Here is a 27,110-nt window from a genome sequence, read left to right as displayed (position 1 = left end):
GTAAGCAACAGCACAGTGATGCTTGAGCATCAGCATCACCAGATAATTGATTCATATAGCCACAGTATTAGCCAGTAAGCAATCACTGACAATCAATTGATCAAATGGATCAATTATAACAAGCCAAGTTACACAGAGAGGTTAGCCAACAAGCAAGGAATGATCCAATGGATCATTGGCTTGCAGAGGTAGCACCGAAGCATATCACAGTACACCACCGGCACACACACAAGTGTCACAGTATGCAACACAAGTACACCTAGACAAGCATAGCATGGCATAGTTAGCTCTTGAGCAAGCACAGGTAGAGCATGGCAAGTGTAGAGCATGCTAGGAGCAAGCAGAGAAGCAAGCACAGGCATGAACAGCAAGCAAAGCAGCATGTGCCAGTACCAGTAAATGGTAATTGGGCCATGAACTTGCAATTAACAGAAGCACAGGCAATTTGCATAGGAATAGCATGTCTCTGTGTGATCACAGGATCCCCAGAGAGCAGCAGAACATGAGGAGGAAGAAGAACAGAAGCATGGGAGGCGCACAGAAGAGGTAGAGGTGAGACAGCACTTACTTGCGCCTGGAAGCAGAGGCTAGGGCATGGCGAGGCAGTGCTCGCGCGGCCCTAACACCTGCAAATCCAGGGTAGGCGCCGACTTTACGCCGGCGAACCCAGACACGAACCAGCACCACCGCAGCAGCACCTGAGGCGACGGCACGAGTACTGCAAGCAGCACCCGCGCCAGGTCAACCCCAGGCACGTACTCATCGTCGGCGAGGGCGAGATCTCACCGGAGTTCGTCGAGGCGATTCTCCACGAGATCCAGATCGGAGGCGATTCGCCAGAAGAGGACGAGAAGGGAGAAACTGCGCGGACAGATCGATAGATCTGCTCACGGCGGTTCAGGATCGGGTAGGTGGCTACGGCGGAGAAGGCCGGCGATGGCCGGAGCAAGGCGGCGGCCATGGCGGCGACGCCATCGCCACGGGAGTCGCCAGACGGTTAGGGTTAGACGAGCGAGTGAGAGGGCCGAGTGAGAGTGAGTGAGGTGGGCCGCTTCGGCGCCACCGAACCCAAAAGGGAGCCAGCCTTATTGGGCCGTCCCTGGGTTTAGGTTATTGGGCTGGGCCCAATATGGGTCCAGGGGGTATTTTGGTCTTTTTACATTTAATAAAAGACCAAAACTTTACCAAATTTTAATAAATCATAAACAACTCTAAAAATCCAATAAAAATTGGATTTATGAATGAAAAATAAATCTTAACAAGAATAAAATATGAAATGGAATTTATGAAACAAATTCAAAATTATGAATTTTAAGAATTTAAATAATAACTTGGAATTTAAAATTATTATTTCCTTGTATTTAAAATTCAAGGAAAAATCTCAAATAAGTTCAAATACTTATTTTCAAACATTTCAAAATGAAATTCTATTATTCCAAGTCATTTCTTTTGTAAAAGAGTATTTTCCCAGAAAAATACTATATTCCTTTTTATTCCAAAAACTATAAAGGTAACTCTATAATTTTCAACTATTTTTGGAATGATTAAAGAAATCACCAAGTAAATAGTTTTACTTTGAATTGTTGTACTTTGTGTGAATTAAAATGGTTTATACTTTTAAATCAATTGTAAATTACCGTTAAAGACATAAATCTTAATACAACACTTAATTGTAATAACTCCACGGGGAAAGGGATTCAACATAAAATAATACATCCATGATTGCATTATTTGGATTTTATAACATTGTCCTTACCGGACAATGATGCTTCTTACATAACCCGAGGTCCAGGTTCCATCAACCGCATTGAACTGCACTATCTCGCAGTCCACGTGCAAGTTCACCCTTGCTCATGTCAACTTGATTATTTTCTACTACTTTAATGCAAAGCTATATACTTATCATTCATGCATCGCAAATGAAATGTTATTTTCCAACTATGAATATGACTATGTGGCTGGCAATGGAACCATGGTATGTGTTGATATGGTGGAGGTTCCATTGCAATGGGTTATATCACCCTAGGATTAAATTACCAATGTCGTCCAGTGATTCTAGCGCCGTACAAACCGCGTTGACCATGAGATCTATAATGGCTCGGGGAAGCCAGTCGTATCTTTTCCCTTCTGCACGCCAACGGATTGGTAGAGACGGTGGGGTGTTGGAGGCACTGCCGCAATAGGTTGGGAAATCCTTTTAAATCCCCATCCATTAGTGATGTTAATCTCTACCATCTATGAAGGATTGTCCGAGTACACCATGAGTAAAGCCGTATTATCGGGGGAAGTCTACCGGAGGTGTACGGTTGGACAAAAGGGTGGGTTTGCAGTCGCGGAGAAGGCGGTGTGGGCTTGGATCTTTATACCCGGCCTCACACCAAAGGAAGTGTGAACGGGGGCAAGTCCTCGCGGATGGCAAAAAGGGTGAGATCTCTTGTGGGAAAAGTAACGCACCTCTCGCAGAGTGTATCAAATTGTGGCTGTCACTCCTTGTTCCGGGAAGGGAACTGCGAACGCGGGCAGAAAGGAACTCCACGAAGTTCTAGTCAACTCCGTGAAGACCGACGGGCATAGTTTTCATAATAAAAGCAACCTTTTGAAGAAATGATTGCAAAACATGCATTGACCCGAGATTTCCTGATCAATGGTCGTAGCTAGTGCATCAAACACCTTTTTATTCTTTTAGAACTTGCCGAGTACCCCTGTACTCACTTTCTTTCGACACCCTTGCTAGACTCGTGATCCGGAAGTGGAGGCCATCAACGATGGAGCACCGAGAAGGAAGTTACGAGCTGGTTTACGAAGAACCTGATCTTACCGGTGGAGTGGAAGGCGTAGACTATGGGATAGTCTACGGACCAGATGACACGGAGGTGGAGGAGTAGTGACATACCCTAGTATCATAGAGCCGAGCAGCGTAGAACTTACCTAAATAAGTTGTTGAGCTCTTTTATATTTGTTATGAGTTGTAATCATACTTAAGTAGTATCTTAGGGTGTTCTCATAGGACCTGTGAGAATACCAACTTGTTAAGACAATGTTTGTAATAAAGTATGGAGTGTTATGACCTGCAATGTTTCTGTTGTACCACTCTGAGGGATATGGCAAATTGTGAAGAAGTCCCTTCGCAAAGATCATATCAACGACTTGTATACTACAACATGCAGTGGTATGCTGGGTCACCGCAGTGTTGGAGAAGAAGAAGAAGAGGAAGAAGAAGGAGGCGGTTGAACTTGAATTACCGTAGACGCGGGGTTATAATGTGCGGGGATTAACGGCGGCGCGTATAACGAAGAGGCCGGCGGTTGCTCTTCCGCGGCGGTTCGGCGCTCCATTGCGGCGGTTGATCGCCGCGGTTGCCACACCGGCGCGCCTTGTGAATTCGAGGCCGATCGAACCTAGGTCGCTGCCATGAGGGCCTGTGGGGAAGCGAGCGGACGCTTGGCCCGACCGCCGAGCGTCCGCGGAGACGCAAACCTGGCGCATATTTGGGCCAGGTTTGCCTCTCCGCGAACGGCCCGGTCACTTTGCGTCGCCCCGCTGGAGGTGGTGCCAGACGCATTTCCGGTCTGTGTGGATGCAAACGGTCGCTCAACGTCCATTTGCGTCGCGCCGCTGGAGATGCCCTTAGAGCATCTCCAGTCGCGTCCCCCAAACCGTCCCCCAAAGGGATTTGGGGCGCGCCGGACAAAAAAAGCGTTCCAGCCGCGTCCCCCAAAGCCCTTTTTTGTCCGGCGCGCCCCCATTCGGTGTCCGGCGCCCCGAGCCCGTCCCCGTCCCACGGGGACGCACCGGGGACGCCGACGGCACTGACAAAGCGAGGCGGGGAGTGGCGGGGCCGACCCGTCAGCGGCACAATTAATTTAAACCTAAACGTCGCCTACCTCGCGACGGAAGTTATTGGCGCGCAGCGACGGTGCAGTTCCCGCAGAGGGCGCCTCTCATCGTCCCTCTCACACACAAACCCTAGCGCCTCTCTCCCAAACCCTAGCCGCCACCATCTCTCAACAAGACTCGACGCTATGTCTGGTAGAGGCGGACCTCGCGGCCGCGGCCGTGGTCGTGGTCGTGGTCGTGGCCGCGGCATAGCTGAACGCTCGCCGTCGCCTTCCACGCCGCCGCCTTCATCATCGTCGGAGATGGACGTGGAGCCGGACGTCCGGTTCGAGTTCGTCCACGTCCTCAAGGGCGACCCGCGCGGCATCCGGAGGCTGCCGGACTCCTTCGCCGAGTACGTCGGCGGCGTACGCCCGCGCACGATGCATCTGCGGGAGCATTCGTGCGGCTACTCGCCGGTGGATCGTCAAGGCGATCTACGACGCGCGCGGCAAGATGTACTTCAACATCGGGCTGGGAGAAGTTCGCGCGCCACCACAGCCTCCAAGCCGGCTTCATCCTCGTGTTCTCCTACTTCGGCAACGAGGGACATGAGCGTCAAGGTCTTCGACGAGAGGCGCCGCCTCCGGGACTACCACGTCGACGAGGACGACGACGAGCACCGACGAGGAGGACGACCGAATGAGTGTTGTTTCTTCGCAGCGAATACGTGCACGGAGGTTTACGCTCGTTCGCCTCATCGGTAGAACCAACAAGGGCACCATCCTCCCGCTGGATTTTCCGGTTTAGGTGATCGGGTGTGCCCTCGAGTGTTCTTTCTTAGCAGCGAACACACGAAACCTTCGATGCACGGCCTAGTTAGGTTTAGTTTCTTTGCAATATTTTATATTTGTGTCCACCATGGTTCAAACTATGTATTAGTTTGTGGAAAACCATGTTCCAAACTGTGTTTTCGTGTAAACCACGTTCCAAATTATGTATTAGTTTGTGGAAATTGAAATAAAAATGCCAGAAAAATTATTTTAAATGTTTGGGGGCGGCGTTTGGACTGGGGAGCGACGTCCCCCAAACGCGGCACGAACAAAACACGTCCCCCAAACGCTCAATCCGGCGCGTTTTGGGGGACGGTTTGGGGGACGCGACTGGAGCTCTTAGTGATGGTTAGGTCCGCCCGTCATCGTTCCTGTACAGCCTGTGTGTCGTTATTGGCCGCAGCCAGCAATATCAAACAGGTCGGGAGCTAGCTTAATTAGCTAATCCTTGGGTGCATGCGACCGCAGCATTATGCATTTTTACGTGAACGCCAAAGTGCCAAATGGTCATAGCGAAATGACGGAAGAAAAAAATTGTGTGAAGAGATATACTCCCTCAGTTCCACGAAAGGTGTCTGCAATTTATAAAAATTTAGATGTAGCTAGACACTATCTTGTACGTAGATACATCCAAATTCTATCAAATCATAGACAAGTTTTAGGAGACGGAGGAAGTAGTTTATTAATGTGACGGTGTTGCAACTTGGGGCTAGCAATATGAATAAGCACGGTGAGTTAACGCAGTTTCCACTACAGATTCGGGTTTAGTTGGACAGAAAATGAACACCTTGCAGTGTTCACAAACGAAACTCGAGCAAAGCAATAAGCAGAGGCCTCCTTTTTTTTTTTCCATGTATACTAGTCTCGGCTGGCTCTATCATCTTGTGGCTGCTCCACGTCCATGTCATACACATGCTGGTATGCATATATTTATCCGGTTTTGGATGGGTATCTGTGGCCATGATGATGCTGAATTGCTGATGGAGGATTCAAAATGTCGTGGGAATTGCGCTTTTTGCAAGCTAGATTGTTCGGTCTGTTATCTTATTGGATTTGCTAGCTGACAACTAAGTTAACGCAGTCGTGATTCGTGCATCCGTGAGTTGCTTCAATTACAAGTGGCATTGCAATAAAAAAATACATGCTCCAAAACCGTTAGATTAAATTTGAAAATTAGCCGCACTACTTATCTTATACTATGTGCATGGTTTATATACGTGGGTGCATGTGACTTCAGCTACAGTACATATGTTCAGAGTTTCCATTTCTAAGACACGATAAAATCTCCTGGGGAGGAGAAGAATGTCACATTACATGCACCTGAGGACACAAAGACTTGTCTGGTGTCTCATTTAGAATGAAGTTGTCCAAAAGAATGAAAAGTTGAACCGGTACGGATGCTAAGGAGAAGAGGCGACAAAAACTCATCTAGGGTTCAATCCCTCTCGCCGATGACACCGTGGATTCGCTCTACCTTCGGTGGCCTTGGGCCTTGGAGATGTGGCGGACCACGGTCTCGCTGGCGAGAGGTTTTCCGTTCTGCGTTAGCCTGTTTTTCAGTGTTTTCTTCGGGATGTTGAGGCGACGACTACGTTCTGAAGTCAGAATAAGGTCCTGCCTGCTCTATTTTCGTTCGGGTGATCCTATCCAGCGGATCCTACTGGTCAGTTTTCGTGTTCGTTGGTGTGTGGTTTTTGTGTTCGTTGGTGTGTTTTCAAGCCAGTCTCTTCCGATTGGGGTTGCAACAGGATTGAATGCGGGAAAAAAATTCTTCTGATGACCGGCTCCAACGTATTTTCTAGATCAAGCCAGCAGCTAAAGTTTGCTCTATTTTCGTTTTTGCAGAACTTCACTGGGCGCCGCGCTGCAACCCTGATTTTGATCTACGGTTTTCATCAATAGTGATGGTTGCTGCTCTCGTGCGATGGTCCTTTGTGACTTTAGCTCGAGGACGTCCCATCTTTCTATTACAACATCAATCTCTACTACGACGAAATTTTCTTAGCTCTTGAAATGAAGGGACGAGGATGGCGGCATGCCTTTGGTTCACTCTTGAAATGTAGTCGTCGTTGGGTTATTACTTTTGAGCCTGTCTGTTGATAATTTTTAAAAGATTTGTACAATTTTGAAAAAAGAAGAAGAATAAAGTGCCTTCCCTTGAGGCGTATTTTCATGTGCGCCATTTCGTCATCAGTCGTGGCAGGAGGGGGTTAAAAAAACATAAGGTGAATCGTGTGTTCAGGAGCCACTGGTTGGATTTTGTGCTCGTTGGTGTGTTTTCAGACCAGTCTCTTCCAATCTACGGTTGTCATTAATGATGATGGTTGGTGCTCTCGTGCACCGGTCCTTTTACCTTTTTTTTCAAAGAGAGGAGAGAGAGAGATTTCATACATCGTCAATAATAGTGTTTAGACTCCAAAGCAACTGAATTTCTGGTGGGACAGACACCATCGAGAATTGATTTTGATCAGAACTCCTAGTTACAGCGGCCAGGTTATGAGCTGCCATATTGCTCTCTTCCAATCTTACTCACCCTAAAGTTTCCACAATCTGCAGTGTAATTTTTTTATCTCTTCAAATAAACTCCAAATATCTGTACAATTTCGAAAAAAAAAAAGAAGAATAAAGTGCCTTCCCTTAAGGCGTACTCCCTCCGGTCTCTTTTAATTGACTCGGATTTAGTATAACTTTGTACTAAATTCGAGTCAATTAAAAAAAAACGGAGGGAGTATTTTCATGTGCGCCATTTCGTCATGGCAGGAAGGAGAGTTAAAAAAACAAAAACTGCACCAGCCGGGAATCGAACCCGGGTCTGTACCGTGGCAGGGTACTATTCTACCACTAGACCACTGGTGCTTGTTGTATTAAATCAGCTTACAGCCTATGTGAGCACATTCATCTGCGCCCTTTTACCGTCAATCAACCAAACACAAATCTAGGGGAAATTGCAATTAGCGCAACATCATTTGATTATATGAGACACGTGTTGATGTTGGAGAGGAAGGAAAACCAAACGCGTAATCAGTGCTAATCCAGGAGTGTTTGCAGATGAGCTACTACCAGGAGGCATGAATCGGAAGTAATTCAGAGAACAGGCTAAGAGCTCAAACTCAATCAGCAATTTTGCTTGTTTGGAAAACATGAGGAAAATTTCATGTAAGTATATAAATGTTGATCAAAACATGTGGCAAGAGTGAAACTAACAGCATTCAGCATTAGCGTTCCAAGAAAACCAAACCAAATCAAAACTACAGGTAGCCTACAACTGAAACCATAACCACCACCATCTAATGGAGTAATCTGCCTCCACAAACAGGAGCAACCAAACATCCTTCTTAACATATTCTTTTCTTGTTGGCGCTGCTGTACAAGTAATCTCATCCAACTACAACTAGTGTAGTACCAGAGGAGATTCAGTCTGTACCAACACCAGGTTTTGTAAAATCCACATCGCCCATTCCAGTGTCTTCCTCCTCCTCGCTGTCCTCGTCGCCATCAACCTCCTGACCTGCTAACTTCAGCTTAGCGATTGTATCCGCAAATAGTTTATCATCTCTCTCGCTCACCTGTACAACATGCAAACAAACATGATTCACGGTTAGAACAGAATAGAACTGATGGTTTTAGGTTTGAAATCAAGGAGACACAGCTTCATAATTCAAGATGCATGCAAGTATCTGAATAGACAGTGGTTCCTTTCACACATTATTTGTTGAACCCTGAAAACGAGGAACTTACGGCTCTAGCTGCTTCCTTCACCACCAATTTCCCCTTGTGCTTTTCAATTGTCTCAGCGCAAACTTTGGTTGCATTTGTCAAAACTGCGATCCCCTGTTCCTGTTCACAACAACAATATACAAAATCAACAAAATTCAAATCATCGCATTACATGATAAAACCAGCATGCATGTGTAGTCAGTCACCCATGTCTGAAACCAAACACCTGCACTTATAAGGGCAACACAATTCCCTCTCCTTTTTTTTATGATTGATAACCCCAAACTAATGCATTAATATCATGGGATGTGTGGATACTAAGTGTCTATTACCTTAGTAACAGAATGGCGCATCATAGAAACCACCAACAAAAGGGGCATCTAAATAATAGTGAGGTTTAAAGGTCCCAAGTTTCCTAATGCGCAGGTAAAAAACAAATCACTACCCCAAAATTCCATAAGGTTATTAACTTATTATAGGTTGACATTAAGATGTATATTCTCCATGGAAGGCACGAACATATTCCATGTGATCAATATCCTATTTAGATTTTCTAAGTGAATAAACAATCATGGCATAATGCATAAGCAACGTAGAAAATGAACATTAATTGTCAAATGAATGGAAAAAATCTCTAACCTTGTCAAGTGTCTGTGTGGTCAGAACATAGAGCGGAGGAGCAACTAACTTAATCTTCACAGGGCAATCAGCATTTCCAGCAGCTTCAGCTTTCTTCATGGCTTCCTATAAATAGAAGCAGCAACTCAGAATCATATATATATATACACTTGTTAACAAAACTGCATGGATGGTAGCAAACAGAACCTTAATGTGGAGAACACCATCAAACTGGAAGCATTTCATTTCAACATCAGCTTGGATCTTGAGTGGCTGTGGCGTCATTCTCCTCCTTATGTTCTTCACCAGGGCATCCTTAACCTCAGGAGTGACAGCCGGTACAACTTTAGTCACCTGTAGAAAATGTCAGCACAAAAGAATCTTGAGGAACGTCAATTTGAAAAGACACATGCTATAGAACTGGTTTGAGCATGCATAATCAGCACCAGCCCCATGTCAATATACGAGTTCATGATATGCACACCATAAGTGTCAAATTTCTGTCGAAGAGCAGAGATCATTATAGCATACACTGTGGTTACAACACAGCACCATGATGATTATTTCATCTCAAACGTATGTGACAACAAATTCATAGAAACTTATGCTTATAAGACCTACTAGGAATACATTGATCCAATTGACTGTAAACAAAAAAGCAAGCTAAATCATTTTTGAACAAACCAACTTGAGTATATAATATATTTAACTGCAGATTTCAATCAGACACTAGTACTTAACAGTTCAAGGGGCAACTTTGATGCATGACACATTACAAACTGCACTAACTAATACCTACTTAAGAAACACATGTAAATGCATAATTGGTTGCAAGACATTGGCATTGAACCGTAATTCTATTAAATGTGTCCATTTTCTGTCCAAGAACCGAAACTACTATAGCATATATTGTCTATTTTCTGTCCAAGAACCGAAACTACTATAGCATATATTGTGGTCAAGGCACAGAAGCATATAATTTTAGAATTCAAATTAATGCTTATTATACAGCCTACTAACTTGGAACTACCAACTTATTACCTCGTGTTCGAGAACAAAAACCAGGTCCACATCACTCCAATGGACAGTACATAAAGAATCAAACTAAAAGCCTCTTCCATCGACCAGCCAATTTGAAGCCACAAAAATCTTTGAACCAACTAATTACATACACCAACTACAGATTTCAAAGCAGCTACTAGAAACTAAGGGTAAGTTTGAAAGGGGAGAAATTAGTTATCTGAAATAGCAACAGATTCCCACCTGATTACTAAATAAGACACCCTCAGTGTGCACGCAGAAACACATGTGGATGATTAACAACTTGCAAGATATACAATCAAGTCATAACAATATCGGCCCGAAGAAAATTGACGAAATTACTTCCAGTACACCGAATAATCATCAGTGTATGCTTAATTTGTATAAGCTACCGACTAAGAAACTCTTAATAGGTCTACATCGATCAGGTCAAGTGTAAAAATCAAGCTAAAGCATATCACCATATTACATTAAACCAATTTGAATCAACAGAGAATCCTTGAATCGACTAATTTCCTATACAAATTAGCTAATTATTAAGTACAGACTCGAAACCAGCTAATTAACTGTTTGCGGGGCAACTATGATGCAAGAACAAATTAACAGACTGAACTAGCAACTTGCAGAACACATGTAATGGCTTAAGATACTCCCTCTGTTCCATAATTCTTCTCGTGGTTTTAGTTAGTTAAAAACGGAGGGAGTATTATTGTCAAGTCATAACAGTATCAGCCGGAAGCGAATTGATGGGATTATTTCCAGTACACCGAATAATGAGCAGTTAATTAGCCATTAGCAGCAAGGGGAAGTTGTGGGTAGGAGTGGGGAACGAACCTCCTGGCCATCGGGTCCAATCTCCTTCTCTTCGTAGGTGAGGACGTCGAGCACGCCGTCGGGGTCGGTGACGATGAGCTTGAAGGCCTCGAAGGCGTGGCCGTACTTGCGGTAGAGGGGCCAGCCGATGCGCTCGTAGAGGGGCTCGAGGTCGACCTCGAGCGTCTCGGCGGCGTGGCGCATGATGGAGTGCACGAGCTTGGACTTGTTGTAGCGGTCCTCGCAGGTGAGCGCCTCCTCCTCGGAGACCCGGCGCTTGGAGAGATCGATGTAGCCCTTGTCGCGGTCGACACGGAGCACCATGGAGGGCTCCTGGCGGCCGACCTTGATGAGGGAGGAGATGGAGCGGATGCGGCGGCGGGAGAGCTCGGAGAAGAGGATCATGCCCTCGATGTTGTTGTACTCGAGCAGCGAGACGTAGGCGCCCATGTCGGCGATGTGCTTCACCTGGATCATCACCGGCGCGTCCACCTCCGGGAACTGCGGCTCGTACATCCGGCACTCGAGGTTCGGCATCGCGGCGGCCGGAGGGCGGTCGGAGACGGGGTTGGGAGGGGGCGGCGGCGGCGGCGAGAGCTAGGGTTTTGGAGGAGGGCGGCGGGCAATGGGGTTATGGATGGGATTGCCTGGATTGGCGACCGATAGCGTGTCGATGATGCGTCTTGGCCACGTTATACGTGAGCCTGTTTTGAAGACGTCAAACAGATATGCGTTTCCATCTTCCGGTGATTACAAACTTCTACAGATATGTCCTTCCTTCCTAATCGTTTTTCTTGGCTAATCTAGAAGTAAATAAAACCTCACGTCAAAAAAGTAAAAGTAAATAAAACCTCAAAAAATAAGTAAAGCATGTCACAATGGCCTTTTGAAGAAAAAAAAAGTACAGTATGTTGAACCGAAACTAGAAAGTCATGGATTAATAGACCCGACTTAACCTCCACGCGCGTGTCCCCAGGGCGCTAGGGGGCAACACCTCACACCGCCTCTACCAAATTCCAGTGGCCTCCTTTGCCGCCGGCAAGGGCTGCAGTGGCGGCGGGCCTTGCGTCGAAGGCGTTGGCGGTTGCATCGCAGCAACAGATCTTTGGATGCGGCTGGGGATGGCTCAAGGTGTCGACTGCGCGTAGCGGCTTGGGCGGCGCTCCTAGCCATGCGGTGACGGCGACGTTCCGTCCGGCGTGGCGCCCGTGCGAGATGGCTAAATCCCAAGAAACTACTCCCTCGTTCCATAATGTAAGCCGTATTAGCAAATTATTTCAGTTCAGTTTGCTAAAAATGGCTTACAATATAGAATACACTGATATTAATATATATAAATATTTTGTTCGTTTATAGGATCAAGTCCGCACCAAACCTTGTATAACATTGGAGCAAGTTGATCAACGATAGTAAGATTTTCTATGTCATTAATCTCTCTGATGGAAGCTCACCTAGTTATAGCGAAAGATTGGGTAACTAAGTTTTCATTTTTAGTATCATGCACAACTTTTTTGAAAACTTATATGAATAGTTTGTATACCAAAGGCATCTTCGTGAGCCTAGCAATTCAAGCCGTGTGTTTTCAATATCTAGTATATATAATTCATGCATTGTCAGATAAATATTAAACTAATTGTAGCTCAGTTTATAATCTAAAATTCTCTATAGATTTTCTTACGCAATTGTGTACTAAATATCTCCCTATTAAGATATTTGTTACGACATACCTAATAGATATATTGATCAAACTATTAAAGATATTTATATAAATTTGTAAACATTAATGTAGACACAAAAAATAAGGATACACATAATTCAATTTGACAATGTTTGTATAATGCAAAATAACAAAGCTTTCATACAAATACATCCCAATGTAAGTAGAATAATCAGTGTACATTGCAAAGAAAATAATGAGACAATTAATATTAGTAACATTCTATATTTGATTAAGTATGCTAAGTGTGTAATGAGGTAGGTATGATATTAAAACTGTAATATAATTCAATAAGTTATATAAGAGTATAAAAGTTTAATGTAAATTATATAGTTCTAGTCGGCCTAGCTTTGTGTTTAAAATTCGGCTTCTCCACATATTTGTGCGAATGAACTCCCTTGCCTCTTTCATGTAGGAACTAAGTTAGAGAACACTAAGAGATTTGAAGCTAGAAGGCTCAAGAGATCTAGTAATGAGAACATCAGATATGACTAAAAGAATACAACAAGATGTGGATTGCTATATTCGTATACTGGATTGCTAGCAAGATATGGCGATCCTCCACCATGGGGATGTGAACCTAGGTACATCGTGTATCATCTCGCTCCCGGAATCTTCAGGTGTTGCCTTTTCCTAAACCCAAGTCCATAACCATGAGCATTGCCGAGGTGAAACCTCGTCAACAAGAAACTGTATGATGACAGCTACCTAAAACTGTAATGGAAGAGAATTTTTTATTCATCTATTTTATTCCAAAAAATGGTTCTGCGGGCCTTTTAAAGCACATTTTTGTACACGCATGTTCATCTAATACAGTGCAATTCTATGTAACTAGAGTTGATCACCATTCCCGTTGGAACAAACATAATCATGCTAAGTACCTTCTTTGTTAATAGCACAACTATGTTGGTAACATTCTTTGATTCTAGAACATAAAGTCCTGCCAAATCGGGTTTCAGTTGAAATTCTTACAAGTACTATCTGGTCCGAATGTGGTAACATAACAAGTAATAGTATGACTATAGCCTAAAACTATTTGTAAAAATAAATCATGGTGGGAGAAATCGATAGGATCATGGCAAAAAAAATGTAACGTGCTTTTGTTCAAAACGAAAAATTAGATCTCATCGATGCGTACAAGCATAACCATCTTGTATTTTTATTGTATTATATTAAAGAGGCGTGGTTCGTTCAGATTTGGTCGGAGCATCTCAGCATGCATCAAAAGGCCAAAAAAGAGAAACCATAACTATAGTATGTCATTATTTTGACACATAGCTCATGACCACATTGCTTGTTTTGCTACAACAAGATACAATAATTAACTCACTTATCCTAACCTAATCCATTGCCTACATGAGAAAACAAGAATCCACATACCTACCCCTCCAATCAGGGTGATTGCCACGGCTGGAGGGCAGTGCTCTTCAAATCTCTGGTGACCCTCTACGGTTGCCATGGATGTAAGTCACTTGCATTTGTGGCCTACCCATGATTTGAAAAATTCATGTGTCCTCCACTAAAGCAGGAATTTAGAATACAAATAGATTTGAAATTAAGAATGTTAGATATGACTAATGCGCTTGTGACGGTGATCATTTTGTAAAAAATGGTCAAGAAAAACAACTAACGGTCTAACACTACACACAAACTAATTGGTTATTTATAAAACATGGCCATGGAATCCAAGTAACAACCTAACTGAAGTTACAAACTACAGAAATAAGTAATAAAACTTGAAGTATGACAGCAACACGGACTTACCGAAACTACTGATGATGTGATTCACAACTAACATTAACAAGTAATACAACACTGATGTACATAGTTTGTTCATCAGATAATTTGTTAGCCACAATAAAACACCAGTATTACATTACCTATCTAGAGCTTTGCATACTATGCCCTGACGAAAAAAACACATACAATGTGGACACAAACTATTGGTATTGGTAAGAAGGAAATAGTCAATACTTCCATCAGAGGAATCTGAGAAGACACCTTTCGATACTACACTCAAACAAGTAGGCCGTCACAATGATTAATTAATCCGGGGAAACAAATAGGAAAAACATAATGGTCATCAATTCATCTAAGACAATAATACACAAAAAATGGATTGGAAATATTTCAAAGGCAAGGAGAATTACTATAACTTGGTCCCAATGTAATTAGTTCTATCAAAAGTAGGAAATTTTCATATGGCAAGGCATACAACCCATAAATTACTACAATAATTCACCAAAGATGTGCATTTGAAATAATTTATAGGTAAATCAATTGGACATACTTTAGCATGTTGTTGAGCATGCATGAAGAAACGAGTACTCATAGGAGATGGAATCCGGTAAAAATGGTGGAACAGTCGCCAATTGTCTTAATGGCTCTAATGTCTACGCACACTTTTATTCTTGTAGACAGTGTTGGGTCTCCAAGTGCAGAGGTTTGTAGAACAACAGCAAGTTTCCCTTAAGTGGATCACCCAAGGTTTATCGAACTCAGGGAGGTATAGGTCAAAGATATCCCTCTCAAGCAACCCTGCAATTACGATACAAGAAGTCTCTTGTGTCCCCAACACACCCAATACACTTGTCAGGTGTATAGGTGCACTAGTTCGGCGAAGACATAGTGAAATGCAAGTGATATGGATGAATATGAGTGACAATAACAATCTGAAATAAATATGGCAGCAAGTAAACATGTAGTAAAACAGTAAATAAATGGTGATTTGATGTTTGAAAACAAGACCTATGGATCATACTTTCACTAGTGGTCACTCTCAACAATGATATCATAAAGGAATATAAATATAAGCACTTCACTATGGTACTCTGAACTACTCTCTGGTTAGATAACGAACACTAATTCACCGCGTAGGGCTGCAAAAGCAAACCTTAAAGATGTATTCTCAAGTACTAATGAACATCCCACGCTGTCACTTTGAACATTCATAGGAGGTACTAACACACCACAACTTCATAGAGACATCCAACTCAAATCATAATTCAGTGAACAAGTATTCTGTGAAATATAGCCTAAAAGACTCACACGGTGTACACACTGTCACCTTTACACATGTGGGACAAGGAGTCTCCGGAGATCACATAAGTAAAATCCACTTGAATAGCATAACGACATCTAGATTACAAAGCTCATGATCACATAAATATCACACCATGTGAGAGAGAGAGATAAACCACATAACTACCGGTAGACCCTTAGCCTCGGGGTAGAACTACTCACTCCTCATCGTAGGAGTCGGAAATGGCGATGGAGATAGTGGTGGAGTCGATGGAGATGGCTCTGGGGGCAATTCCCCATCCCGGCAGGGTGCCGAAACAGAGACTTTTCCCCCGGATCTTGTCTGCGACGGCGGCGGAGCTACGAAACTTTTCTGGGACGGAGGCTAATTGATTTAGGGTTTTTGCGTCGAAGGCTTTATATAGGCGGAGATAGGTCGGTGGGGTGCCCGAGGGCCCCACACCATGCCTAGGTGCGGCCAGGGCCTGGGCCGCGCCTAGGGGTGGTCTGGGCACCCTGTGGTCCCTCCTCGACTCCCCTTCGGACTTCGTCTTCGTTACGGTAAAATAGGCACTTTGGATTTTGTTTCGTCCAATTCCGAGAATATGTCTTGTACAGCTTTTCTGAGACCAAAAACAGCAGAAAACAAAGAACTAACACTGTGGCATCTTGTTAATAGGTTAGTGCTGGAAAATGTATAAAAGTGTAACGAAATGCAAGTAAAACATACTAGAACCGGTGTAAAATAAGCATGGATCATCAAAAATGATAGATACATTTGAGACGTATCGAACTCCACAAAACAAAGCTTCTCAAGCACACCAAAATTCATCTCTTAGAAAATGAAAAGGAGGGGGCAATAGTACAACATGGTATTTGCGTGATTATTTCAAAATTATGCAATGGAATCAACCAAGAGAGACATGAACTATTAAGGATTTCATCATGTGGTAAAATGCACAAGGAACCCTAATAATCCTCACAGAAATCCGCCATAGATTATTTGTGCAGGTAGAAATCCACCGGAAATGCATCAAGATCAAAACTTGAGCAGCGGCACAGGTCTAGTAAGGGCTTGGCAGATCAACGAACCCTAGGTTGTCTGTTTTTCTAAGCGGGTGGATCTAGATCTTGCAGTATAGAAAGACTACAAGCCATGAACAGAGGTACCATACAACTTTCGCCAAACAGAGAAAAACTGATGAGATGTAGAAGCAAAAAAATGTATAAGTTAAAAGAAGAACAAGGTCCATGGCATATCCATTTTCTACATTATTTCATGGTTAAAAGCAAATTAAATTTACATGTTTCATTCTCCACATGGATAACTTAACTTATGTGGTAATTTTTCCTGTTGTAGGATGTCCCGAGGGTGGTTAGATTACAAGAGCTTGTGCTTCATAAGGCGGAGTACCATCTTGAGATGTGTGAAGATCTTGTCTTTGAGGAAGACCTCAGTGCCGATGGCGAGCCGATCCCGGTGGCTCCAATTGGGGATGCCACTACTGATGAAGATGGTTTCAACACCTATATGTTGACCCTGAATGGTTCTGCTATGCATACATCAGTATCTGGAGTTCAGTCCACAAAAAATTAAGAAGATACAACATCCTTAAGAGCAATCAGGTAGATTGAAGATGCCACTAGTATGGTTGTCATAGATTTTAACTATACTCCATTGAAAGGCTTACAAGACAAGAATAAGTCTCTCATGCAACATCTCAAAGATACAACTAATTGTGGTTGACAAATGTCTTCTTCCTTCAAAGATACAACTAATCTAGTTTTATTCGCTGTTTTATCCTCTAAATTTTAGGGGATGGGTTAGAGATGCTCTAATAACGCTAGACAGACCACTACAGGAATTGCCCCGATATGCCGAGGGCCGGGAACCCTCGGCGTAGCCTGTTTTATCCGTCGGTGTAGGCTACGCCGAGGGCAGCGCTCGGCATAGCTCCTCAGCGGACCATTTTTTCTTTTTTTACTTGTGTATCTTTCATCCAATACACTTTTAACTCTAAGTACACTTAATCTTAGGTCAAATTACAATCATGGTTAAACTTCCCAGTATGTCACCCATCCTCAGACTACTCTAGCCTCAGCACGCTTAACTTCTTGGTTCTATTCGGATGAGATTCCATTAAAGAATTTACACATTGCTGATAATAATAGCATATCAACCCTATTAACCCTTGGACCGTGATGTTACACCTCTTTATTTTTGAATTCCAAATAATTATTTAAGTAAACAACAATGAATATATAAATAATAATATTGAATTCAAATAACAATAAAAATGATTTTATTTTTTGGTCCTTTTTCTATTTAATATGGAATAATTAATATCTTTAAATCAGAAAATCGAAATTCCATAAATAATATGTCTAAATCGATCAGAAAAATTAGAGGAATCTAAATATAACATCCATATCATCATTTGAACCTAAAATATAGAAGAATATAACGTCCAGTTTGCCATCTGGCCAAAACGGCCCCCTCGGAAGATGCGAAATGGTCGTACCGGGTACGCTGGTGCACCGTTCGCCAACACGCTAAACGGAACAAAAATTAGCACATAAAGTGATGTGTTATAGAACTAAAACCATTTTTCGTGAAATTTATTGAGCGACGGAAAGTGTACCCCTAGTTCAAATCCAGTCAGTTTCCAACGGATTCGACGGGATACCGCAGGAAGCCGCAGGGATTTCCAGATAGCTAGCGCACACATATGGCATGTGATATGTGGTGCGGAGGCGGTGTCCTACCACTACGCGGAGGTCTCGCGCAATGCTAAAATGCGCCTCATGTAGCTGTTTCACAAAAAAATCTGTTTTGGCACCCCGAAAATGAAAAACCATCGCCCATGGGTTGGATTGGAAATCCGCTCATGGGGCCTTGCTTTCCATCCCAGAGACCACACACGTGCCAAATATGACCTCGTTCCGACAAACTATGTGCTATCACAGGTCGTTTCCTAATCATTTGCCCTAAAAGTCATGAACTCCGGACGTGATAGCCCTGTTTGTGAAGTGTTTTCCAAAATAATTGATGTATCCTAATTCTGACTTTTGGAGTGGTTACTAGGACACATAAAATGATGCCATGCGGCTCCGCGGGATTTTCTGACTTCGTTTAAATTGCCATCTGGCCAAAACGGGCCCCCAGGGAGATGCGGTATGACCGTACCGGGCGCGCTGGTGCACCCGTTCACCATCTCTCTAAACTGAAAACATTTAGCACATAAAGTGATGTGTCGTAGATCTAAAAACATTTTTCCCAGAATTTATTGAGCGACGAAGAGTGTAGCCCTAGTTCAAATCTGGCCAGTTTTCAGCAGATTCGGCGGGACACCGCAGGAAGCCAAACGGGTTCCCAGATAGCTAGCGTGCACATATGGAATGTGATATGTGGTGCGAAGGCGGTGTCCTACGAGTCTCGCGCAATACTAAAATGCACCCTGATACGTCCCAAACGTATCTATAATTTCTTATGTTCCATGCTACTTTTATGATGATACTCACATGTTTTATATACATTATATGTCATTATTATGCATTTTCCGGCACTAACCTATTGACGAGATGCCGAAGAGCCGATTGTTGTTTTCTCGTTGTTTTTGGTTTCGAAATCCTAGTAAGGAATATTCTCGGAATTGGACGAAATCAACGCCCAGGGTCCTATTTTTCCACGAAGCTTCCAGAAGTCCGAAGAGGAAACGAAGTGGGGCCACGAGGTGGCCACACAACAGGGCGGCGCGGCCCAAGCCCTGGCCGCGCCGGCCTACTGTGTGGGCCCCTCGTGACGCCCCCTGACCTACCCTTTCGCCTACATATAGTCTTCGTCGCGAAACCCCCAGTACCGAGAGCCACGATACGGAAAACCTTCCAGAGACGCAGCCGCCGCCAATCCCATCTCGGGGATTCGGGAGATCGCCTCCGGCACCCTGCCGGAGAGGGGAATCATCTCCCGGAGGTATCTTCATCGCCATGATCGCCTCCGGATCGATGTGTGAGTAGTCCACCCCTGGACTATGGGTCCATAGCGGTAGCTAGATGGTCGTCTTCTCCTCATTGTGCTATCATGTTAGATCTTGTGAGCTGCCTATCATGATCAAGATCATCTATTTGTAATGCTACATGTTGTGTTTGTTGGGATCCGATGAATATTGAATACTATGTCAAGTTGATAATCAATTTATCATATATTTTATTTATGTTCTTGCATGCTCTCCGTTGCTAGTAGAGGCTCTGGCCAAGTTGATACTTGTGACTCCAAGAGGGAGTATTTATGCTCGATAGTGGGTTCATGCCTCCATTAAATCTAGGACAGTGACAGAAAGTTCTAAGGTTGTGGATGTGCTGTTGCCACTAGGGATAAAACATCGATGCTTTGTCTAAGGATATTTGTGTTGATTACATTACGCACCATACTTAATGCAATTGTCTGTTGCTTGCAACTTAATACTGGAAGGGGTTCGGATGATAACCTGAAAGTGGACTTTTTAGGCATAGATGCATGCTGGATAGCGGTCTATGTACTTTGTCGTAATGCCCTGATTAAATCTCATAGTACTCATCATGATATATGTATGTGCATTGTTATGCCTTCTTTATTTTTCAATTGCCCAACTGTAATTTGTTCACCCAACATCTGTTTATCTTATGGGAGAGACACCACTAGTGAACTGTGGACCCCGGTCCTATTCTTTACATCTGAAATACAATCTCATCGCAATTGTTCTTTACTGTTCTTCGCAAACAATCATCATCATCCACACTATACATCTAATCCTTTGTTTACAAGCAAGCCGGTGAGATTGACAACCTCACCGTTACGTTGGGGCAAAGTACGCGTGATTGTGTTGTGCAGGTTCCACGTTGGCGCCGGAATCCCTGGTGTTGCGCCGCACTACACTCCGCCACCAACAACCTTCAACGTGCTTCTTGGCTCCTACTAGTTCGATAAACCTTGGTTTCTTTCTGAGGGAAAACTTACTGCTGTGCACATCACACCTTCCTCTTGGGGTTCCCAACGGACGTGTGTCTCACGCGCATCACACCCCATGTAGATGCTTCACACAAAAAACCCGTTTTGGCACCCCGAAAATGAAAAAACCATCGCCCATGGTGAAAGTGCATGGAGCCCCCATATGTGGTTTTGGTAATTAATGACAATCCCTATGGACTAGTGTTTGCATTGAGTTATATTTGTAGGAGTTGTCCATAGGCAATGCTTGAACCATATGTTGGCTTCAAGGTTGCATTAAGAAGAAATTGATGAAGGATATCAAGTATCAAGTATGTCTTGAAGATGAAGATGAAGTGAGCCCTCAAAGTTAACTTCAAGACATCAACATGATGAAGAATGAAGAAATGAAGTGCAAGTTCAAGATGAGCCATCTCTAATAGATCATTTGCTTGAAGCTTGCCATCCATATGGTGATCATGGATATGTGAAGATGTGCCGAAGAAGAAGCTCTCCCATGGTGGATTATGGGGAGCAATCCACAAGACTTCATCAAGCAAGCACAATGAAGAAAGGCGTTCCATCTTGTTGTGATCAAGATCGTCTTCATCGAGCTCAAGAGGAACGCGCAAGGTTAAGGTTTGCTCTTGATAGGGTTTCTTTCTTACCGGTCTCATGGTGTAGTTGGAGACCGGTTTATAGTTTAGTTGTCGTACTATCAAGAGGGCTCTCGAGTGAGTAACTCGATCGCATCGTTCGGAGAGAGCTCAAACCTTTGCATCCTTGCATCATATTTCTTGGTTGTTATTTGGATCTTATCCATGTGGTGATTTAGAGCTTGTGGTTATTTCCATAGCAAGCTCTAGTTCATCGAAAACGGATTCCGCATGAATCACTTGTTGCGTTTTCGATATTGGAGTTTTTCTCGGTTTCTCGTATTGAGAGGTTTCACTCTAAAATACATAGAAAAACCTACCCCACTTGTTCTTAAGCTTTTCACTCTTTGTGGGGTAGCTCTTGTCATCTTCTTTACAACAAAATTGGTTTCACCTAAATCCGAGTTTCCTAACTCAAGTTGTTGCATTTTCCATCTTGGAGGTTTTACCGGTTTGCTGTTTATAGATAGGTAAAACCTTTATCCATTTATTTCTATCCTACCTTACTGGACTATGATGGTTTCCTGCATGATCTTGTAGAGCTTTTTACTAGCTTCGAAACGAGCCCAAGATCATCAAAATCGGAGTCCGGATGCAAAAGTTCTTGAAGTTTTCGTGAAGCAGTTTTTTGGCCGGAAGTTGGCCGGAAGTTCCGGAACTTCCGCCCTACTTCCGGTGAACTTCCGGAAATGACGAATCTGCACGCAGAAAGTATACTGTAAGCATTCCGGGGACGCCCGACTTCACCCGTAAGTTGGCCGGTACTTCCGGGGGGCGGAAGTTCCGCCCCAAATGACCGGAAGTTCCGTTTTTGACGAGTTTTGTGCATAACGGGCAGATTTCTCTTGCCCTATTTAAGGGGGTCTTCTTCCCCAAAGTTTCCTAACCGTTTGAGCTCGTTTTTGCCTCCATTGTTGACCTTCTTTGAGCTTGCTATCTCCCTCTCCCTCCCATGAATCTTGCATCTATTTGAGAGATAGATAGAGGAGATCTAGATCTACACCTTCACCAATCAAATCCCTCTCTTTGTGAGGGAATCCACTAGATCTAGATCTTGGAGAAATTTGGTGTTCCTCCTCCTATTTGTTCTTCCTCTCTTATTCCACCAATAGCTTTTGTAGCTTTGTTGGAATTTGAGAGAGAAGGACTTGAGCATCTTTGTGGTGTTCTTGCCATTGCATTTGGTGCATCGGTTTGAGTTCTCCACGGTGATTCGTGGAAGTGAAAGCAAGAAAGTTGTTACTCTTGGGTTCTTGGAACCCTAGACGGATTTGAGGCCTTTGTGGCGATTTCTTGGGAGCCTCCAATTAAGTTGTGGATGCGTGCCCCAAGCTTTGTGTAAGGCCCGGTTTCCGCCTCGAAGTCAATCTTGTGTTGATTTGATTCTTTGATATAATTTGGACAACCATTGTCTCTTGATTTATTTGGTGTCTTGTCCAAATTATATCTTTCTTTGGTTCTTGAAAGTATTGTGCATGCATCTTCAATATATGTCTATCTTATGGCATGTGTTACTTTCCAATATATAGGGTAAACTCCATCAAATCCTAATTTGGCTAAGATGTGCATGAAATTCAATTTCATATCTATATGCACATAGTATTGTGGAGTTTGTCCTATATGTTGTAGTGTGTCTAACTACTTTGAACCCAATTAGTTTGGGGACCTTTTTGTACTTACCTTTGTGTTAGGTACAATGGGTATGCATTGGATGCTTGTCTCACTCTTGGGGAGAAGTGGTGACTCAATGGTAACTTGAGGCAAGCTAGGATGGTCAACGAACACATATCTACTACATCCTCACCAATGCTATCTCGGTAACAAGTATCTTCTCATGCATATTTTTCTAGCATCCAACCATGTGGTTGCATCTTGGCATGAATCTCTTCATTTGCAAATGTTGTGCTTCTTGCTAAAATCTTAACGGAACCTCTTTATTGCGAATGTGAGTAATTTGAGATGAGCACATATGTTGGGAAGTATATAAAATCATGATCATGATTCACCCATCCCATCTATGCCTATCTAGCAATTTTATTGCATATCAATTCCTCAAGCCTCTCACATGTGCAATATCGATGAAAGTGCAAATTGAGTTATTTCTTTTAGTATCCTCGTTTGTGATACTTGTTGCCTTTCTCAAAGCATCCCAACTATCTTCTATCCCTTGTGGATATTTGTGATGTATTTTATGTGTTTATGGTTGAAGTTCATGAATGTACCATAAGATAAAATTGAGCCTTTGGCCATGCTATTAAGCAAAAATTCTTATTGGTATATTGCATGACTTTGTCTTGGATATCATGCTATATTTCTTATGTATCTATTTTGTGTGTGCATGTTTCTTTGTGGATAAATATCTTTGTGATATTGCTCACTTAGAGAAACTTATACACATAAGAGATGATACATCTCCATTCGATATCTTATTTATTTGTTGCGTGTTGATTGGTCATGCTAAGCAATATAATTCATTGAAGACTATGATGATGCTTTTTGCTCATCCTTGTAATAGTCTTATAATATGCTTTATCATGCCTTTCACATATCCTCTTGGTTGAGCCTTTTATTATGGTGCCTCTTACTTGTTGCTCAACCATTTGTTTGTTGCAAGTGTTAAGCTTAATTTTCTATCTATGATCTATTGCAAATGTTTGTGTTTTAAATGGTAACGAGGGAGTGAGGATTCCATGTTATGCATATTGCATTCAAATGCACCATTTTAATTTATGCATGTACCTTGGGGAGCTTCCTCATTTTATTTAAGGCACTATTTTGTGGTGATCATTAGAGTTTGATTCACTTGGTATCTTTTGTTTTGAATGATATTATGGGAGTGATGATTCCATGTTTGTGCACTTTATACTCCAAACGCAAATTTTCTAGTTTTGTGCACAAACCTTGGGAGCTTCCTCATATTATTTAGATCAATCTTCTTGACCTTATCATAATATCTATCTTTCTTTTGGTATCTTTTTTGGTTCATTTGGTTGATTGCTTCATTTGTTGAGGCCTCTTGACTTTCTTATCTTTTTGCAATCTTTGATCCTATCCATAGTGTGATTCCTTCCGAATATTCGTCATTGGATACGTGCATTTGATTCCACTCAAATTATGAGAAATGCACATGGTATGGATGAACTCTCACTATGTTGGCCTTCTAAATTTTTCACCCATTTCGGCAATTGGTGCCAATGGGGGAGAAGTTTGGAGGGTTGAAGGGAATTTGGTTATGTATTTGCTTTTGTGCTTAAGCATGTGCCTTTATTGCATTGCATCTTGTTGCTTTGCATAGTTGAATATTTAGAGAAAACTCCACTAGGCTTTGAATGTCAATGTATGCTCTTGCATATATTATCGGGGAGTTTGCTCTATGTATTCAACTTGTTTGTTACTTAAATTCCTTATATAAACCCTCTCAAAGAGATTGTCATCAATTACCAAAATGGGGGAGATTGAAAGTGCATGGAGCCCCCATATGTGGTTTTGGTAATTAATGACAATCCCTATGGACTAATGTTTGCATTGAGTTATATTTGTAGGAGTTGTCCATAGGCAATGCTTGAACCATATGTTGGCTTCAAGGTTGCATTAAGAAGAAATTGATGAAGGATATCAAGTATCAAGTATGTCTTGAAGATGAAGATGAAGTGAGCCCTCAAAGTTAACTTCAAGACATCAACATGATGAAGAATGAAGAAATGAAGTGCAAGTTCAAGATGAGCCATCTCTAATAGATCATTTGCTTGAATCTTGCCATCCATATGGTGATTATGGATATGTGAAGATGTGCCGAAGAAGAAGCTCTCCCATGGTGGATTATGGGGGAGCAATTCACAAGACTTCATCAAGCAAGCACAATGAAGAAAGGCGTTCCATCTTATTGTGATCAAGATCGTCTTCATCGAGCTCAAGAGGAACGCGCAAGGTTAAGGTTTGCTCTTGATAGGGTTTCTTTCTTACCGGTCTCATGGTGTAGTTGGAGACCGGTTTATAGTTTAGTTGTCGTACTATCAAGAGGGCTCTCGAGTGAGTAACTCGATCGCATCGTTCGGAGAGAGCTCAAACCTTTGCATCCTTGCATCATATTTCTTGGTTGTTATTTGGATCTTATCCATGTGGTGATTTAGAGCTTGTGTTTATTTCCATAGCAAGCTCTAGTTCATCGAAAACGGATTCCGCATGAATCACTTGTTGCGTTTTCGATATTGGAGTTTTTCTCGGTTTCTCGTATTGAGAGGTTTCATTCTAAAATACATAGAAAAACCTACCCCACTTGTTCTTAAGCTTTTCACTCTTTGTGGGGTAGCTCTTGTCATCTTCTTTACAACAAAATTGGTTTCACCTAAATCCGAGTTTCCTAACTCAAGTTGTTGCATTTTCCATATTGGAGGTTTTACCGGTTTGTCGTTTATAGATAGGTAAAACCTTTATCCATTTATTTCTATCCTACCTTACTGGACTATGATGGTTTCCTGCATGATCTTGTAGAGCTTTTTACTAGCTTCGAAATGAGCCCAAGATCATCAAAATCGGAGTCCGGATGCAAAAGTTCTTGAAGTTTTCGTGAAGCAGTTTTTTGGCCGGAAGTTGGCCGGAAACTTCCGCCCTACTTCCGGTGAACTTCCGGAAATGACGAATCTGCACGCAGAAAGTATACTGTAAGCATTCCGGGGACGCCCGACTTCACCCGTAAGTTGGCCGGTACTTCCGGGGGGCGGAAGTTCCGCCCCAAATGACCGGAAGTTCCGGTTTTGACGAGTTTTGTGCATAACGGGCAGATTTCTCTTGCCCTATTTAAGGGGTCTTCTTCCCCAAAGTTTCCTAACCGTTTGAGCTCGTTTTTGCCTCCATTGTTGACCTTCTTTGAGCTTGCTATCTCCCTCTCCCTCCCATGAATCTTGCAACTATTTGAGAGATAGATAGAGGAGATCTAGATCTACACCTTCACCAATCAAATCCTTCTCTTTGTGAGGGGAATCCACTAGATCTAGATCTTGGAGAAATTTGGTGTTCCTTCTCCTATTTGTTCTTCCTCTCTTATTCCCCCAATAGCTTTTGTAGCTTTGTTGGAATTTGAGAGAGAAGGACTTGAGCATCTTTGTGGTGTTCTTGCCATTGCATTTGGTGCATCGGTTTGAGTTCTCCACGGTGATTCGTGGAAGTGAAAGCAAGAAAGTTGTTACTCTTGGGTTATTGGAACCCTAGACGGATTTGAGGCCTTTGTGGCGATTTCTTGGGAGCCTCCAATTAAGTTGTGGATGCGTGCCCCAAGCTTTGTGTAAGGCCCGGTTTCCGCCTCGAAGGAAATCCCTTAGTGGAACCGTGACCTAGGCCTTTGTGGCGAGGGTCACCGGAGATTTAGGTGAGGCGCCTTCGTGGCGTTCGGTGTGTGGTGTGAGTACCGCATCTTGGGGTGAGGCCTTTGTGGCGTTGGTGTGCATCGAGCAACCACACCTCAAGGTGAGCCTCTTGTGGCGTTCGGGAGCACTAAGCAACCGCACCTCTCCACCGGAGATTAGCACTCGCAAGAGTGTGAACTCCGGGATAAATCATCGTCTCCCGCGTGCCTCGGTTATCTCTATACCCGAGCTCTTTACTTATGCACTTTACCTTGTGATAGCCATCGTGCTTGAAGTTATATATATCTTGCTATCACATACGTGCTTGTATTACTTAGCATAAGTTGTTGGTGCACATAGGTGAACCATTGCTTAGAATAAGTTGTTGGTGCACATAGGTGAACAATAGTATATAGGCTTTGGGCTTGACAAAGTAAACGCTAGTTTTATTCCGCATTTGTTAAGCCCATCTCGTAAAAGTTTTAAATCGCCTATTCACCCCCCTCTAGGCGACATCCGTGTCCTTTCAATTGGTATCGGAGCAAGGTCTCTCATTCTTAGGCTTCACCG

General features: G+C 43.0%; 1 protein-coding gene and 1 non-coding gene across 2 annotated transcripts; both read right to left on the bottom strand.

Moving 5' to 3' along the window:
- Positions 1-7,434: 7,434 nt before the first annotated feature.
- On the bottom strand, positions 7,435-7,505 carry TRNAG-GCC. The gene has a single exon. It is a non-coding gene; the product is annotated as a tRNA-Gly (tRNA).
- Positions 7,506-7,790: 285 nt separating this feature from the next.
- On the bottom strand, positions 7,791-11,408 carry LOC124677508 (eukaryotic translation initiation factor 2 subunit alpha homolog). The gene is made up of 5 exons (XM_047213492.1): positions 10,860-11,408; positions 9,192-9,338; positions 9,006-9,110; positions 8,388-8,486; positions 7,791-8,215 (listed from the first exon to the last, which is right to left on the bottom strand). The coding sequence occupies exons 1-5, from the start codon at positions 11,373-11,375 to the stop codon at positions 8,063-8,065; spliced, it is 1,020 nt and encodes a 339-aa protein (XP_047069448.1). The 5' UTR covers positions 11,376-11,408; the 3' UTR covers positions 7,791-8,062.
- Between the last annotated feature and the right edge of the window lie 15,702 nt (positions 11,409-27,110).

This window comes from Lolium rigidum, chromosome 7 (assembly GCF_022539505.1).
Source record: "Lolium rigidum isolate FL_2022 chromosome 7, APGP_CSIRO_Lrig_0.1, whole genome shotgun sequence".
NCBI classification, from domain to species: domain Eukaryota; kingdom Viridiplantae; phylum Streptophyta; class Magnoliopsida; order Poales; family Poaceae; genus Lolium; species Lolium rigidum.
Note: the sequence above shows the minus strand (reverse complement) of the source record. Positions and strands in the feature narration are given on the sequence as shown.

Coding starts and splice junctions, on each gene's coding strand:
- LOC124677508 (XM_047213492.1), bottom strand. CDS start 11,375: ATGCCGAACCTCGAGTGCCGGATGTACGAGCCGCAGTTCCCGGAGGTG. Junction 8,487..9,005: donor CCACACAGACACTTGACAAG/GTTAGAGATTTT, acceptor TGTTGTGAACAG/GAACAGGGGATCGCAGTTTT. Junction 8,216..8,387: donor TGAAGGAAGCAGCTAGAGCC/GTAAGTTCCTCG, acceptor CATGTTGTACAG/GTGAGCGAGAGAGATGATAA.